Below are 18,906 nucleotides of genomic sequence, written 5' to 3'. Positions count from 1 at the left end.
CTTCAGCATGTCTTTTGATTTCTGAAATGAAAGCAACATTGTTTCTTTTTAAAAGGAGGATACTCTTGTAGACATTTTGGCTGCCTTGTGTTATATATATTACTCTAATCCTTTTTAATCAAGGACAATTAAATGGGACGCCAGAACTTCTACAAGAAGATAACGTTATTAGATGCTTAACACATTCAGGACTGCGGATACTGCTAAAAGAAGGGCTTTTGTGTGTGTGTTTTGCCCTTTTTCCTAAGTACAAAATAAGAAATATGCTTGATTTTCCTCAGAATATCTGTTTGGGAATCTGGATATTTGTATTGATTAAAGGAGATATGCGAGCATTTACAGGTAAGAAAATACACTTCAATTATCTGTATTCATTTTGAATAATTCCTTAACTATTTTGTTAAACAAAAAATGACTTAATTAGAATATGAAGAAATATGTATACACATGTGCAGAGTTAGATTCTGCCTTTTGTACTGAATTTTGTACTGAATTTTATTTCAAGAAAACTCCTTTTAACTTATTAGCAATTAAATTAGTTCAGTCTCTAGCAGAGGAGTATACTGTGCAAGGATTTTTTTTCTTTGCAATTGAACATATGTCCTATGAGGTCATAAACAAGCTGAGGATTTATAACAGACTCAGCCTTGGTGTGTTATGGAGCTTCGCTTTTCTTATTGCAGTTTATTTTTTCTTCCCCCTCAGTTATTCCATGTAATCTGACTACGGATTTTCACCAAAGAGGTCACTGCATCTCTTCAGCAAACCGTTCAATAAACTCTATTGCCTGGCAGTATATATTGCCTGTATTTGATATCATTTGAATTCTGGGCTGTTGGGTCTCTTCCCCGTCAACTAATTTACAGTTAAAGTCAGTATTCTTGCAATTGCAACAACAATGTGAATGAAAAATGGGCAAACCTGATTCGTTCTCAGGTTCAACAGTGACATTGGAAATGGCTTTCAGTCATATCTCCTTGAGTGTGAATTAGTTCCACACCTATTTGTAATTTGTCTATTTAGTTATTTCATTTTATTTTATTCAACATATACCCTGCCTTTTCCCAGCTAGGCCTGCTCATTTATGATATCTGTTGCTACACTTTCATGCTCATTGTTAGGATATTACTAACAGACTGAATATATTCAAAATAAAGTAGATTATTTTAAGATCTCTAATGTGACAGGAAAACATTATTACACACTTTATTAAAAAAAAACAGAGCATGCACACAGCAATAAAACTATATAAGCCTGGAACCCACTTTCACAGGCTTCATGACCCACTTTTAAGCTGGGATCCACAAGTTGGGGAAATCCCCTCTAGAACATATGGGACATTCAATCTCATGCCTTTGTGTAGGAGTGGCAACTGAAGTAATATGTTGAGGAAGAACTTATTTAGAAAGGATCTTGTCACAAGCAGCAAAACAAGATGTCTCAGTAACGAAGTAAGGGTTGGATTTGTATGCAGTCTTCATAAAAACAGAGCTCCTTCCTCCCTGACATACTGTCAGTATGCTGTTCTCAAAATAAATGGGGAAAATATAACAAACAATTTACACAGTTGACTATGTGTTGAAAAGTTAGCCAATAAAAAGTGCTGCAAAGATCTTAAGTGAGAAACCATTTTTGTAAGCCTTGTTGAACAGGTTCTCTGGAGAGGGGATATATACATTTTTCAAATAAATAAAAAAAATTGTTAAGTAAATTACCGTGATGATTTGTAGTTCCTTGGCAATAAAAGGATGGAAATGGAAATGTAAGAACAAGAAAATCATAATGCATAGAGAGTTTTTTTTAAAAAAAAAACTAATAGGCTACAACTGGAAATGAACTGTTTGAAGCAGATTTGATTTAGACTTATTTTCTTGTGAAATGTCTTTTTAGAATTAGTAATGTTGTGGAAATATAAACGTTCACAGCTGCCTGAGGTTTGTGATCACTGGAGCACTGTATTTTGAAATGTGTCTTTCATTTGGATAAAGTGAATTATGGATTTTGTCACTTCTTCAAGAGAGGGCAAATATACCTATTGGAGAGAAACTGAGAGTGCTCCTATCAGGCACTGAACATGAGGGCACTTTAGCTATTTCAAAGGTTTTTCCAATTGATAACAAGATATAATAATGTGAATAAATAAATGAGTTGGAGTCTGGAATCAGGATTGTTTTTAACTTTATTACTTTGATACAGTTCAAGCCTATTGAGTTGAATGAGCAATTTCATATAAGTAAGTATTGTTTGTGATGTTATTTTGCAGAAGAAACCTATTCACCTTCAGAGGACACACAACCTAAGGATGCTACTCCAGATCTTGCACCTAATGGCTGGAAAATAGGAAGCCCTCCTGAGTTTCTGGAGTCTAAGCATCATCTTGACTTTAGGCACTCTGTGAAAAGAAGCAATGGCTTGGTGGTTCGAAGGAAGAGGTCAATTTTCTTTCCTACTGGAGTTAAAATATGTCCGGATGAGACTATTGAACAAGCCACTGCCAACCATCTGAAATATTTCAAACTCAGAGGTAAGCAAACATCAACATGAAAATTCTTTCAAAGCAGTGATTAGATATGCTGCCGTTCAAACACTGATTGTTTGGTGCATGATCAATTAAACCTTCCACTAAAATAAGTCTGCTTATAATGAACAATTTATTGTGTTCTATCTATATTTCTGTATAGAAATGTCTCTGTTTGTTCAAGGAAAGTTTTTTATAAATTCCTGTGAGGCAGTCTTGAACATTTCCACAGAAGACATAACAGTGGGAATTCAATCAAGATAGAGATTGTGGGTGATCTCTCCAGGTACAGGAGGAAGTAGTAGCACAGATACTGGTGGTTACAGCTTGATAACTTGGTTCAGGATGACAGAAGTCTTCTTTTTCATCTACTGATGTATTAGCAGACTATTTGCCTCAAAATGATGTGGTACTAGTATGGTTATTTAAACAGGTAATGTAACTTTTGGCATGTTGGAAGAAGGTGGATTGTCTGTCAGCCTAGGTGGGCCTCTTAAGGAATGTGAAGATTGGCTAATCTGATCAAGTCGTCACTGCAAAGAAAGTTGAAAGTGCAATATACCTATCATATGTTGAGTCCTAGAACTTGGCCTCTTGAAAGATAGGTAGTATTCTTTATCTTTGAGAAATGATATATTTGTGACATTATAATGAATGATGTGAGATATTAAGATTCACCTTAGCACGGCAAAATATCAAACCTGCATAAGTGGAAATAATATGTGCATATTTTTGTGACAGAGAAATTTCAAAATCCAGACATAAGCGATAATTCTCTGGTTAGGATCACAGCCTGTAGAGCATGTGTGTAAGCCACCTAGAGACTTTGGTATGAGGCAGGGTATAAATATTTATGAATAAACAAACAAACAAACAAAACAATAAAATGTGGATGAGGTTTAAGATTAGCATATTTGCTTCTGCTAAAGTTTCAAGTAGTTTGTAGATCAAGCTTTAACCTAGAATAGAGTTGGAAGAGACCACAAGGGCCATCAAGTCCAATCCCCTGCAAGGGCCATCAAGTCCAACCCCTGGTTCAATGGGTTAGCACTTTTATTACTGAGCTGGTTTTAGTGAAGAAATCATTGGCCACAACCTCAAGATTTATGTGGCAAACTTTACACATACAGGTGTTGTAGGTTTTCCGGGCTGTGTGGCCGTGGTCTGGTAGATCTTGTTTCTAACGTTTCACCTGCATCTGTGGCTGGCATCTTCAGAGATGTATTACAGAGGGAAGTCTGTTACACACTGTGTCTGTTACATCACAATGTGTAACAGATTTCCCTCTGTGATACACCTCTGAAGATGCCAGCTGCAGATGCAAGTGAAATGTTAGGAACAAGATCTACCAGACCACAGCCACACAGCCTGGAAAACCCACAACAACCAGTTGAATCTAGCCATGAAAGCCTTCAACAATACATTTTACACATATAGTAGGTTTCCCAAGGCATCCATTTCTAAAGTCAATGTATCTCCTCCACTCTACTGCACAACATGTCATTCTTAGATTAGCTTTAGGAAGAGTCTTCAATTGGAAGATTGTGAGATGAGACATTTTAGTTCACATATTGGTGCCATAAAAATAATTCATTAGATCTATGTTGATATTGTGCGTTTGTCCATCTGCTTCAGTTATCAATTATAGCTTGACTAACTTTGTGGGTCTGGCCTTATGAAATTAGTTTGGCTTCTCCTCCAAATTCATTTCCGCAAATTCTCATAAATGGCACAAATTGGCAGTTCTATAATCAGTCTTTACACAGAAAGAAAGGTCCAGATGGCATATAATAGGAGTGCTATCTAGGGAGAGCAGGAAGGAGCAATCCAATTTCCACTGTATTTAGTCCCTGTATAATTGTGATATTCTGTCCACATGTAACATTAAATGTATGAACATCCTGTGTATATGTATACACATCTGTTTCTAAGAAGAAGTTAGTGAAACCAAAGACCTGCATAAATGAGTGTTTCAGTCACACATTCAGTGTTGAATGTAATATGAATTAACCAACTCAGGTATAACTAAAAAAAATCCTAATGTACACTGTGTATGAATTGTATGTGCTTTCACTGTAACTTGTGAACAGGGATATTATGTTTTTTCCCATTGAGCAAAAATCTCCCAGCTTTGTTAAATGTATTATTTCTAGTGACCATAGAAAATGAAGATTTTGTACTAAATTCTCTTTAATATTTATCCCATGATAGCAACTGCCTAATAATAGCAACTGCCTAATAATTTTTAAGTGAACTGTTACACTCTTGACCATTCAAAAACTATAATGTCAAGTCAGATTTAATACATCAACTTTATCTTTTAAAACTGGTTCTTGTGGGTAGAGTATTCAACCTGACCTCCTTTTCACATTTTTTTAGAACTTGTTCTAATACCATCCATAACGTTCCATATCATCTCTCATAAGTGAAAGAGTGAGAAACAAAAAGATATATTTGGCAGAACTGTCATTTTGAAAGCATTAACCACAGGCCTCCAATTTTTATTTTATTCTATTAAACTTAGTATCCCATTCTCCTCGACCCAATGACCAGGCTCAGAGTGGCTAACAAAATCAAAACATCATCAACAACAATAAATTAGGTTGATAACAACATCAAAACCTTTAACATTAAAACTTTAAAATCCCATTCCAGATGGCATTAAATCCTTTAAATAGTTTTTAGGTGCCAGTAAGCACCCAGTGGTGATCAATAACATCCTCCTCTCCCACTTTATGTTAAGTTTACAACAAATTAAGGAGGAGGGAAGGAAGAGGAGGAGGAGGGGCAGCTTAGAAAGACAGTAAAACTAGAGAAAAACCGTCACTGCCTCACCCAAAGGTGTGTCTTGCAGACCTGGACAAAGTCCCACAGGGCCCTGGTCTCAGTTGACAGACAGTGCTACTACACTGGGGCGAAGGCTCAAAAAGTCCTGGCCCTGATTAAGGCTAGCCGGACAGTCTTGGAGCCAGGGGTCATTACTTCAGGCAGAGCATAATGCTTGCCGGGGCAATACAGGGAGAGACGGTCCATAGATATGACACGCTGGACCAAAATTCAACTGACACACAAATATCTAACTGGTTTGGAGAAACAGGAAGCCCAATTTGTTCTTAATGCAATGTTTTATATCCATTGGAATTCCACTACTTAACTGTTGTTTTTCTCGGTTAATTAAAAAATTCAGCCATAGGGAGTAGTGCAGGGAAAATTGCAAAGATAGTTTGGGCATGGTGGAAAAACATAAGGATAGCATATTCAAGGTCCCTGGTTCAAATTGCAGATAGGGAGTACCCTGAAACAGTCCAATTGGACTCCCAATCATATTTACTCCATCAAACATCAAGAGTTTGTCCACACTGAATACTGATTGGGTGCCCCATTACCCATTATTTTGTCTAGTGAGTTCTATCTTCTTCCTGAACTGAGGGGAGCCCATTACCAATGTCCATTCCCAGTCAGCCCAGAAACCTATCTCCTTCATCCATGCTTACCAAACATTCCCCATATGAAAACTGCATGGTTTCTTTTTTTTTCAGTTGATAGTTAGTTGGCATCCCCACCGCAGAGCAGTGTGATAGATACAGGTAATAACAGACATGGTAGTGTTGTGGGTGTAGAAGCCAGCTAACATCATACTGGGGATGGAGTGCTTGTTAGCCTCTTCTCTTCTTAGTATAGGGCCATCCAGATCAACACAAGGACACTAATATTCCTTAAAAGTGGCAAAGAGAACATAATCTACAGAGGATTTCACTTGGTGCTTAGTCAGGATCTGTAGCTCTCCCCTTCCTTGGAGGGGTTTCCATGTGATGGGCTGTCCCTGTTGAGGGTAGGAGTTGCATTGGAACTAGGACTGCTCCATAGAGCTGTAATCCTGCAAAGCAATAGGCATCATGAGTTAGGTCAATAGTAGCACCGACAAACATGGACAGTAGGAAACCCAGATTGCAGTTGTGCTTCTAGTGGCCCACCCACAGGGAAGGGCTTGGTCCCAGCATGATATTGCACTGTCCGCTCACACTCACTGCTGGTACAGTGGTGGAAGTTAGGAGTGTAGGTAAGATAGCTGCAGAAGTCCCAGTTAGAGGACAGGATTCCTCCTACCTTGTTTATCTGTTTGGTAATTGTCCTCCCCTTCATTGCAAAAGCCATAAACTGGAGAATCAGTAAGAGTTCTGAGAAGAACAGTGTAAGACAAACAAAACAACAGTGTTTGGCTGCTAAGTGTCCTTTATGTGCAGTTCTCAAATTAACTTGCTCTATGCATGAGGTTGACTAGAGAGCTACAGCCCCTTGTCACATACTCTATCATTTGAGCTATGGGTGTCTTGCCTGGGTGGAGAGAAATTGACTACTCTGGAAAAATGTGATTAGCTGTATCCTAAACTGCACTGGTGTGTGTGGTATGGAGAAAAGAGTTTGTTAATCCTTACTTGTTCTGCAGTGGGATGAATTTGAACTGTGCCAGTGTTTCCACTAGCATAATGTTATGTTGGCCCTTATATGGATGTTGTTGTTGTTGTTGTTATTAATTGGTCTTGATAGACCGCCCAACCCCCGAAGGGCTCTGGGCGGTGTACAATAAAATATAAAACAAATACAATACAAAATATCATAAATAATATACCAATGAAACATTAAAATACATTATATGTTCTGGACTAGCCTGATCTCCTCAGATTTCAGAAGCTAAGTAGGGTCAGCCCTGGTTAGTATCTGGATGGGAGACTATCAAGAAATTCCAGGGTCACTGTGCAGATGGAGGCAACGGCAAATCATCTCATGCACTGAAAACTCTACTGAGTTTTCACTAATCGGCTGCAACTTGACAGCATTTTGCACACACAATGTTATGTTGGTGTTTTATGTTGGTGTTGGAAGTGTATTTGAGGCTGTTGAGACTTAGAATCCAACTGAGTCTTGCTCTCCCCATGGTGTGACCCTGATACTGGTCAAGGCTATGGCCACGCCTTACATGCAAAACAATGCACTTTCAATCCACTTTCACAACTGTTTGCAAGTGGATTTTGCAATTCCACACAGTAAAATCCAAAGTGCATTGAAAGTGGATTGAAAGTGCATTATTCTGCATGTGTGGAAGGGTCCTGAGTCAGTTCAAGGATTACAACCAGCATGGCTCCAGCATGATGATGATATATTTTATCACCAACATATCTCTAGAGATGCTGGCATATCTTTAAAATGGTCACCATCCTAAACCTTTTAGGGTTGGGGTGCAGAAAGTGGGTGTTCATCTTGTTTTTGACAAATCTCCAGAGGAAACAAAAGTTGAGCTGGAAGAAATAATCATTCATAGTTACTGTTGCTGTTGGTTTTGTACTCTTGTGCCACATGTCAAGTGAACTATGAACTCCTATTTGTATATAATGTAGAGGTTGATGAGAAATAATAATGGGATCTAATTTTAATTGGAACATATTTATTGTAGACCTTGAAACAATAGAGCTATGCAATTTAGGTTCATTTCACAGACACACATAGTAGGCATATGAAAACTCAAATATGTGAAACAGCTTAAACTGTAGGTTGTTGCATCAGTTGTGACAATTCAATTCAGTTTACTGTGCACCACTTGCTGTAGCTTTTTCCCATCACTCCCAATTTGGAACTATACATACTGCTAGAAAATTGAATCAAATTTAATTGAATCAAATTTAATTGTTTTATCTAATTGAATAAAATATATACATTTAGGTATACTCCCCCAATATCAAATGAACATGATTGATGCTGCTTTAATTTGTATGTTCAGTTGACTCTGTGAACCTTTAAAGAGTCTTCCTATCAAAGAAGTGACTGCACATAAATAGCAGCAATTCAATGAGAGAAGCTACTAGGATGTATCCTTCATTAATTTCTTCGCTACTCTCCTGAATCACCAACTATCAATTTTAACAGCACATCAAGTAAGAACACTGGTCTGGTATCACCTCCAAAATAGGATGGCTTCCCTGACTCAATATCCTAGTAGTGGCTGTAGATAGTTCAACCCTTAAGAAGTACAAATGGGATTATACTTGGATTAAAAGTGAGCAGTGCTCATTTACACAAATGACCAAGAAAGCTGCCCCACCCCCAGCAGACATCCCGAACTTGTCATGTGCTGTCCCTCCAGTTAACCTAGTAAATCCCTTTATGCAGAATGAAACATAATAAGCTAAATAACTCTTACTTCCTGGAAAGATAAATGGCTGTAGAACAGTAAAACACTTGCCACTTTCTGAAACTGGCATCTTCTAGGTAGAGAGAAACTGATGTGAGTTTGGATCCAACAATTTGAAACAAATAGTGTGATTAGAATATTAAGTAGAGTGTGTTAAATAGCAGCAGAGAGTTTCTCACAGATGTCATGTCGATGTCAAGATTTAAGGGTTAAGTTACAAAATAATGAAAGGTTCTATCCAATAGGTAGCCAGTTCATACACCTTTCAAATATTATTCCAACGGCTTGGTTTGTCTGACAAAGATTTACATTTTCATATTAATATTTGCTTGATGTTTGGCCACTGGTAAAATGTAATGTTTCATATCCCCCTGGAGCAATTATACGCAACAATAGAACATTTGTTGCTTAATATAGACCGAGTTATATCTTCTGATTGAAGTTAATGGATGTAACTGTGCTTATAATTGCACTGTTGACATCTGGAAAATCCCTTACTGTGCACAGGAACTTCTGTGCAGGATATACAACAGAATGCTGTTCAAGAGGGCCAGTTTGTGTGTACTAAATGAGCTGGATTTTATGTGATTTTCTCAAATGTGTTGGTTTTTATATTTACCTGTTTTTGGGCATGCTAAGATCATAAAAAGCAATCCAAGTGCAATAGATTATACAGCAATTGTACAAAATATGAAAATGCAGCTAGTCCATCAAATATTGGATGCAAAATGTCTTCGTTACATTCTTTTAGACATTACAGGATAACAAATCCCTGGCTAATTTTAAAAATTATTTAATGTTTGCTGAAGAATATACAAGATTCATTTATATGCCTGCTAAGGTTTTTTTTAGTTCTGCCCTATTAGAGGGTGTGTTAATTTGGAATTAAGCTCTATGCTCAGAACCCACTCAAAGTTGGTAGGCTCTACTCCTTGAGTAGAGTAGTCCTTGGGAAACCAGCATGGTGAAGTGGTTAATAACAAGTGGACTCTAATCTGGAGAACTGGGTTTGATTCCCCACTCCTCCACATGAGTGGCGGAGTCTTATCTGGTGAACCAGATTGATTTCCCCACTCCTACATTCCTGCTGGGTGACCTTGGACTAGTCACAGTTCTTTGGAACTCTCTCAGTTGCACCTACCTCACAAGGTGTCTGTTGTAAGGAGAAGAAGAGAAAGGAGTTTGTAAGCTCCTTTGAGTCTCCTTACAGGAAAGGGGGGGTATAAATTCAAACTCTTCTTCTTCCTAAGCTTGTAAATGCTCCACGATGTTGCTCCACTGTTTGATTTAAAGAGACAGCAACTCCTTTTCACCATCTCTACAAAGTTCTTGCAATGTTAACATTGCATGAGAAAGTAGCTTATTCATGTTTCTAGTGAGAATGTTATATTAAACACAAGTTATCAACAGACTTGGCAAAAATATCCTATAACATTAATACAGATTTAATGTGTGGAAATGACCAGCTAAAGCTTTTCATAGCATGGAGGTAAATAACATCATTGGGTAAATAAAACCTGTTAAAGAGACAGAATTCTTTTTCTCCAGGCAGATGAGAACCATGTCAGTAGGTCTGAAGAATATCAGAGAGAGCGGTTTGTAAAGAAAGAAACAGTACTGTGTGTGAAATATCGTCCCCTTTTTATTTTAGCAATAATTTAAGGGGAAACCTCAAAATGGGGCAAAAATTCTGAATCTCCCATTAAGAGATGGAAGAAAATGTTGCTATCGTTCACGTGTGTGTGTGTGTGTATTAAGTGCTGTCCAGTTACTTCGAACTCATGGTGACCCCAGGAATCAATGCTCTTCAAAATGTCCTATTGTTAACAGCCTTGCTTGAGTCTTGCAAACTGAGGCCCCTTCCACACATGCAGAATAATGCACTTTCAGTCCCCTTTCACAATTGTTTACAAGTGGATTTTACTATTCCACACAGCTGCAAAGTGGATTTAAAGTGGACTGACAGTGCATTATTCTGCATGTGCAGAAGGGGCCGGAGGGCTGTGGCTTCTTTTATAGACTCAATCCATCTCATGTTAGGTCTTTCTCTTTTCCTGCAACCTTCCACTTTTCCCAGCATTACTGAATGATTGAATGAATGTATTTAGTGCTGTGGGCACAGGTCATAACAGCATACACCACGACTCACTCAAGCACCTTGCATCCAAGGAAGGAAGATTTATAAGAAAGCACAGACATGATTTTTCTCATTTTCCATTTATTTCATTGAGTTTGGGACTGTGTGTGTATGCTAAGTGCTGTGAAGTCACTTCCTACTTATGAGGATCCTATGAATTGATATTGTCCAAAATGTCGTCCTTGCTCAGGTTTTGCATACTGAGGTCCTTGGCTTCCTTTATAAAGTCTAAATCCATCTCATGTTGAGTCTTCCTCTTTTCCTGCTGCCTTCAACTTTCCCAACATTATTGTCTTTGCCAGTGACTCCTTTGTTATTATATGACCAAAGTATGACACCCGCAGTTTAGTCAATTTAGTTTCCAGGCAGAGTTCAGACTTGATTTGATCTAGAACCCATTGATTTGGGGGTGGGTGGGGGGTTGGTAGTCCATGGTATCTGTAAAACTCTCCTCCAATACCACATTGCAAAGGAATCTACTTTCTTTCTTCATTGTCCAACTTTCACACCCATACATTGTAATAGGGAATACTATGGTATGAACTCACTTGATCTTGGTTGCCAGTGACATTGCCTTACATTTAAGAATCTTTTGAAGGTCCTTCATGGCTTCCCTTCCTAGTCTCAGTCTCCGCCTGATTTCTCGCTTGCAGTTTCCCTTTTGGTCGATGATGGTGCATTATTTTGTAACTAATTCTTATTTGTCATGTGGAACCACAATAGTATGCTGGCTGCATTTATTTATTTACTTCATTTATACCTTGCCTTTCTCCTCTTTTGAGACCTAAAAAGGCTTACATCCTTCTCCTCTCCAACATCAGGCTGACAATATATAAATGGTCCAAGGTCACCCAGCAAGCTTCGATAGCAGAGCAAAGAATTGAACCTAGGACTCCCAGATCCTAGCCCAAAACTTTCATCACAATACCACCCTGGCCTTCTGAGCCCCCAGGCCATGAATTCAGCCACAGAGAAGAAACTTTTAGAAGTCGGATTTAAAAGTCCCTCCTTTTTTCATTAAGAATTTTGGCTTGACTCTAACAGAGGGTGATTTTACATGTTCAAGAATTACTCTCTTTATAATGAGATCTAGTGACATGCAAAATTACAGTAACTAAGTTCTTTACATCCTGAATAAGAAAAGATATTTATTATAGTTCGAAGGAGGTACTGATATTCATCTGCAGGTGAATAGTCAAGCAGTTTATTCATTCCATGTTTAAATAGGTCCTTTTTGAACAACATCATGCATTTTCAGCTAGATGAAGTAAATAAATCTCTCTTCAGCATTTTGCTAAGCTTGTACAATAATACTATCCATGATGAACTAGTTCTGTTTTTCCACATGAAAGTATATGAGCAATCAATTTCAGTGGATTTTTCTGACATAGCAGAAGGTGCCTTGACTTCCCAAAGCCTTATCCCTTATGCCCATTAGAGAGACCCGCTGGCCCCTAAGTTCATGTTTGGTTAATGCAATAAGAACCCACAGATGGTGATGAGATTTTGAAGCTGGACTCAGTGGGGTGGCTGTCACACTAACTAACGGGAAGAGCAGATACTAAATCTCCAGGCTAGTTGGAGGTGAATGAGGTGTTTAGAGGAAGCAACAGCTTGCATTTGGAAACTGTTTATCCTGCCTAGTTCTTTTCTTTTTTTAAAAAAATGGAGCATTAATGAAAAGAAGATGAGAACAGAGACATCATTAAGAAGAGGACTAGCAGTCTGAAACCAATATAGGCAGCAAAAGGAGTCCCTGGGGGGGGGGGGGAACTATTTGATTAACACTTATTATTACTCCAGGCCTCTGAGCTGGCAGGCTATTGTCTGTTAGTCTTTTGAAATTTCTGCTACTGAAAAACATAAATGGTACACATAATAGTTCTTGTGCAATTGCATCAATTTTGTGTTGTCTTAGCTGCAAATAGAGTTAATTTGTTTGGAAATAGGACTTAAACTGAGCACTACTTAATGGGATTCCAAAAATTTCCCAACAGCAGTGAAATTTTATTTCCAGGGAAACTTCTTGGATAATAGCAGGGGAACAAGATTAATATATGTGTAGTATTTGGTCTCTATCATTAGTCATAGCGCTCTGTAGTATTAAAGCAACATTCAAGCTGTAACTCCAAGTAATTCAGAGTTTAACATTAAGCACAGGGTTGCCAGTGCACAGGGAGTGGGTGGAGATCTCCCAGAATTATATCTGGTCTCTTAATTTACAAAGATTAGTTCCCCTGGAGAAAATAGCTGCTTTGGAAAGTGATCTCTATGGTGTTATATCCCACCGAGGGCCCTCTCTTCTCCACACATTGTCCTTCCCAGGATCCACCACCAAAATCTTCAGAGCTGGCAACCTTTGCTAAACAGAAGGGAAACAAAATGAGAAAGTGACAAAGAAGGGAAAGAAAGGATGGCAAATACAGGAGTGATGTAGTGTGACTAAATCCTGCTGTCCCTGCTCTTACAATTAGTTCCCCTCCTGCATGCATTGGCCTCTTGTGTATGAAAGACAGGCTGAGCTGTCCTGTGTAAATAAGGTTGCAAACTCCAGGGTGGGGAATTCTTGGAGATTTGGGGAGGGGAGGGATCTCTGAGAGGTATAATAGCATACTGGCAACCCTTCAACACAGTCATTTTCTCCAGGGGAACCTATCCCTGTAGTCTGGAGAGCAGTTGTAATTCCAGGGGATCGCTGGGCTCACCTGGAAACTGGCAACCAATCTAAGAGTACAAATAATTGTTATGGCATATTAACCATTTAATTATTCTTTTATACACCACCTGTGGGGACCCAAACCAACTTACATTGTTTTGCTCCCCTTCCGTTCCTCACAGCAGCCCTTTCACTAACAGCCCCAGTGGAACAAATGACTAGGACTGCCTTACTTTAGGTGGTGGCTGGAGATCTCCTGGGATTACAAATAATCTTCAGATTACGGAGACCAGTTCACCTGGAGAAAATGGCCATTTTGGAAGGTGGACTCTATGCAGTGGCGTACCACCCTAGGGACATGGGGACACCCATATCCCTGAGTGCACACCTTTCGGTCATGAGGGGGGTGCCAGATGCCCCCCCCCCACGTGACCAAATAACCTTTTGTCATGCTGGGCACACCGGCATGGGTGAGGCCTCGCACGCTGCAGGAGGTCTCTTGCACTGGAGCAATCCCCCTGCAGGCCTCTTCTCCGCCAGTGTGCCCCACCATGTGAGGCCTCCCTGGTGTGCCAGCACAATCTTCCTGCAGGCCTCTCCCTCACCAGCACAATCCCCTGGAAAAGGCCAGGCGCGCCAGTGCAATCCCCCAGCAGGGGAGAGGCCTGATGCCCCACACAGGGAGGCAGGGGGCTCGGACAGGGGCTGCAGTGCCTGTCTGAGCCCCTCCCCGAGCCCCACCCCTGAGCCCTGCTCCCGAGTGCAAAGGGGGCGCGGGAATGGAGGGCGCCCGAAGCAAGTCTTGACCCCCAGCCCCATTTTCCCCCATACACTTCTGACTCTATGGCATTAAGCCCCTTCCTGCCTCAATCCTGCCCTCCTCAGCGTCCACCTCCAAAATGTCCAGGTATTTCCCAACCCAGAGCAGGCAACCTTACTGATGACAGAGCTGTTCTTATGTGCTGATACGAAGCTGCCACAATGTATATATGAAGCTGTTCCGTCAAATTCAGTATTGTCTGCTCTACAGTAAGCAGCACTTCAGGATCGCAGGTACAGGAAGTTTGTTACTGTGTCTTCAGTGCAGTTCTCATGCATGCCTGCACAGAAGACACCCGCTTGAACAACAGAGCTCTATTAACTGGAAATTGCGGGGACTGAACCTGTGAGCTTTGTGTGCAAAGCCACAGCCCCTCAGCTAACAGTAACAAATATTTATTTTTCAGTGTGCCAGGAAGCTGTATGGGAAGCCTTCAAAACATTCTGGGAAAGACTCCCAGGGCGTGAAGAACATCAAAAGTGGCTTAATCTATGTGAGGAAGGAACTATGAGTATATTTGAGCTGGGAACCAACTTCAGTCAGTCTGAAGAACATCAAAGTCTCATCATGAAGGTATGGGAAACATGTTTAAATTTTATTTATTTATTGAAAACATTTGTATGCTGCCTTTCCACCCAATTTAGGGTCCCCAAGGTAGTGAATAATCAGCACCATGTTACAATACAAATATGTATGTAGTGTTTAAAATATCTAGAACAATTTCATAGAATGTACAAACATAACAATGCCAACACTCTGGCCCTTTTCCCTTGGTTTCCTAACTGGTTTCCTAACTGGTGACTTCTAGAAGCTTGGTCTGACATTGATTTCTCTCTGCATTCAAGCTGCTATTTCCCTTTGGGAAACTTCTTTACTCCCCTTAGAAGTGGCGAAGTGGTTAAGAGCAGGTGTACTCTAATCTGGAGGATCCAAGTTTGATTCCCTGCTCTGCCGATTTCCTGCTCTGCCGCTCTCCAGTTTTCCTGGAGAAAATGAACTGTGGAGGCTTATCTGGGGAATTCAGATTAGCCTATACACTCCAACACATGTCAGCTGGGTGACCTTGGGCTAGTCACAGTTCTTTGGAGCTCTTTAGCCCCACCTACCTCACAGGTATTTGTTATAAGGGGGGAAGGGAAAGGAGTTTGTAAGCCCCTTTGAGTCTCCTTGCAGGAGAGAAAGGGGGGATATAAATCCAACTTCTTATTCTTCTTCTTCTCATCATCATCTTGGAGTCTTAGCATGTTGTGACAGTCATAGAATCATAGAAACACAAAATTGAAAGAGACCTCTAGGGTTGTCTAGTCCAACCCTCTGAACAATGCAGGGAATTCTCCCCCCCCCCACATCCTCCCCCCCCCCATCAATATTCCCAGTGACCTCAATGTGCAGAAGATGGCAAAATACCTTCTAGGATCCCTGGCCAATCTGGCTTGGAGGAAAATTGCTTCCTGATCTCAAAGTGGCAATTGGTATTACCCTGGACATGTTAGAAAGAGCCACAAGAGCCAAGCTCTGATGCAACCCTTCTTGCCCTTCCTCTCATAAACTGCATGAGTTCATGGAATCAGAATTACTATCAGATGTCCATCAAGCCTCTGCTTAAAAACCTCCAATGGAGAGCCCACCACCTCCTGAGGAAGACTGTTCCACGGAGGAACTGTCACCCAACAAGGTTCATTGCAGAACAAGAATTTGAACCCTTATCTCCCCATTTATTTATTTATTTATTTATTTATTTATTTATTTATTATTTCATTTTTAAACCGCCCTCCCCCGAAGGGCTCAGGGTGGTGTACATCAACATCATAATACAAGTATAAAACAATCTATAACAATTTTAAATTAATAGAATTCGAACAATTTAAAATTTACAGATGGCGACTTATCCCAACCCCATTCCTGCCCACGGGAGACCAAGATGGTATGGGGGTCAGATGGTCATCCCGGCTGGCCAAAAGCCTGGCGGAACAGGTCCGTTTTACAGGCCCTGCGGAAACTCTGAAGGTCCTGCAGGGCCCTGGTCTCCTTTGGGAGCCTGTTCCACCAGGTAGGGGCCAGGGCAGTAAAAGCCCTGGCCCTTGTTGAGGCCAGCCGGATCTTTTTTTTTAAGGTTGCCAACCTCCAGGTAGAACCTGGTGATATGTTAGAATTATGACTGATAACCAGACTATTGAGAACAGTTTTCCTGGAGAAAATGGCAGCTTCAGAGGGTAAACTCTAGGCTGTACCTAGGTTTACTATTCTCCTGGATTGTCCACCCTAAGATCCTGTTGCCTAATGCAATGGTAGGGGAGAAAAAAAGTGGCTTTACGGGCATGATGGTGTCACTTCCAGGAAAAAGCCCATTTTTTCACAGAGTTTCTGGTGATTCCTAGATCTACTTGCTGTCACTTCTGAGTTTCCCATGGAAGTGACATCATCATGCTCTTGTTGCCACCCAAGACAACCCAAGTTCCCGTCCCAGCTCTCATTTGCCAAAAGTCATCCATCATGGCAATTAAAGCTATTTTAATCTAAAAGGAGGCCCCGAGGCCATACAAAAATGCCTGTACGTAATGTTTCATTGAGAATTGTCTGGAGTGTGGCAACCATGACTCACTCAACCACCTTGCCCCCAAGGGAGTAAGGTTTATATGAAAGCACAGACATGTTCTTTCTCATTTTCCATTTATTTCATTGAGTTTGGAACTGTGTGTTTATGTTAAGTGCTGTCAAATCACTTCCTATTTATGAGGAACCCATGAATTAGGTTTTAGTATTATTATTAATCTCATTGTAGAGCTTTTATATTATTGCATAATTTATTTTTAAATGGTTGTAAGCTGCCTTGATCCTGAATGTGGTTGGGAATGGGCAAGATGTAAGTCCAATGACAAACAAACAAAAAACAGACACACAAGTAAATAAATGTCCTCCAAAATGTCACCCTTGCTCAGATCTTGCATGCAGAAGGCTATGGCTTCTTTTATATAGAGTTAATCTGTCTCATGTTGGGTCTTCCTGTTTTCCTGCTGCTTTCAACTTTTCCAAGCATCATTGTCTTGTCCAATGACTCAGCATGGTGTAGTGGTTAAGAGCAAGTGCACTCTAATCTGGAGAACTTGGTTTGATTCTCCACTCTGCCACTTGAGTTGTGGAGGCTTATCTGGTGAACCAGAGTAGCTTGTGCACTCCAACACATGCCAGCTGGGTGACCTTGGGCTAGTCACAGTTCTTCACTGCTCTTGCAGCCCCACCCACTTCACAAGGTGATTGTGGGGGGGGCGGGAAGGAGATTGTAAGCCCCTTTGAGTCTCCTTACAGGAGAGAAAGGGGGCTATAAATTCTATTCTTCTTCTCCTCCTCCTCCTCCTCTTCCTCCTCCTCCTCCTCGTTTCACAACGTGGTCAAAGTACAAAGTACAATAGCCTCAGTTTAGTCATTTAGTTTCTGGGGAGAGTTTAGGCTTGATTTGATCTAGAACCCACCAATAGGCCTTTGGGGAGGCTAGCTGCTGATGCCCCTCCCTTTCATAACATCAGTGGATCCTGCCGTCCTTCCTCCCTTTTTTCTTTTAGGGGATTTGATAGTTGGTGCCATCTGTTATGCTGATTAGTATGCTGTGTTTTAATGGGGTGGGGTTTATTTAGATAGAGCCAAATTAACTAATATTTAACTGATTTTAGTCTCTGATTTTATTGTGCTCTATCCATGTTTTGTTTACCGCCCTGAGCCCTCCCGGGGAGGGCGGTTATATAAACATAATGATGATGATGATGATGATGATGTATCCTTTTGGTGGTCCCCAGTATCTGTAAAACTCTCCTTCAACATCACATTGCAAAGGAACCTACTTTCTTACTTCATTGTCCAACTTTCACACGCTTTCACACAACTTTCATTACATAGTAATAGGGAATGTAATAGGGACAACACTCTAAATGATTTCTCTAATTTGATAGCTCTAATTTTTCTGATGTAGGGAGGATGAACATATGGATGGATCTGGGTAGGAGAATTTTAACAGTGAATAGTAGCACAGTATCTAGTGATTAGTGGGTTCTATATTAGTAGCTTCAGAAAAATGCCATATTCTAGTCGCAATGGGCACCATCCAACAAAAGTAATGAATATTTATTTACTTCATTTATACCCAATCTGGCTGATATCATTCTCCTGTCTTCCATTTTATCTTCCCAACAACTCAGTGACTTAGGTTAGGCTGTGAGAGGTTACCCAGCAAGCTTCCTCAGTAGAGCAGAGATACAAACCTGGGTCTCCCAGATCCGATTCCCACACTCTAAACACTACACCAAACTGACATATGACTGAAGTTAATGGAAGTCACCAATAACTTTTGCTGGATTGTGCTTAGTTCTTGGGTTGATTTTTTAAAAATACAATTTCTGGAAGAACAAAGCCTCTGGCCACAGGAATGCAGGCAAATAAACCTGTTTGCTGGTTCTAGTATGTTGTTCTTGGATTGTCCTGTAAGAAAAGGAATTTGAGTATTGGTGATATTTGGATAGAGGACAAGATTTTACAGGGTTTGGGTCACTTCCAACTCTGATCCTATGTTTCTGTTATTTCCACCTAATTTATCTCC

At 40.3% G+C, this 18,906-nt stretch overlaps 1 protein-coding gene across 2 annotated transcripts in view; it reads left to right on the top strand.

The window, feature by feature from the left end:
- The window catches only part of IMPG2 (interphotoreceptor matrix proteoglycan 2), a 78,731-nt gene continuing 59,825 nt past the window's right edge, over window positions 1–18,906 (top strand). For both annotated transcript variants that reach the window (XR_007244354.1, XM_048495072.1), the window contains exons 1-3: window positions 1–342; window positions 2,264–2,524; window positions 14,725–14,891. Coding sequence is in view for 1 of the 2 variants with exons in the window: in XM_048495072.1 (XP_048351029.1) it covers window positions 264–342; window positions 2,264–2,524; window positions 14,725–14,891 (507 nt within the window). In the remaining variant the exon portion in view is untranslated. The remainder of the gene's footprint in view (window positions 343–2,263; window positions 2,525–14,724; window positions 14,892–18,906) is intronic.

This window comes from Sphaerodactylus townsendi, linkage group LG04, assembly GCF_021028975.2.
Source record: "Sphaerodactylus townsendi isolate TG3544 linkage group LG04, MPM_Stown_v2.3, whole genome shotgun sequence".
NCBI lineage: Eukaryota > Metazoa > Chordata > Lepidosauria > Squamata > Sphaerodactylidae > Sphaerodactylus > Sphaerodactylus townsendi.
Note: the sequence above shows the minus strand (reverse complement) of the source record. Positions and strands in the feature narration are given on the sequence as shown.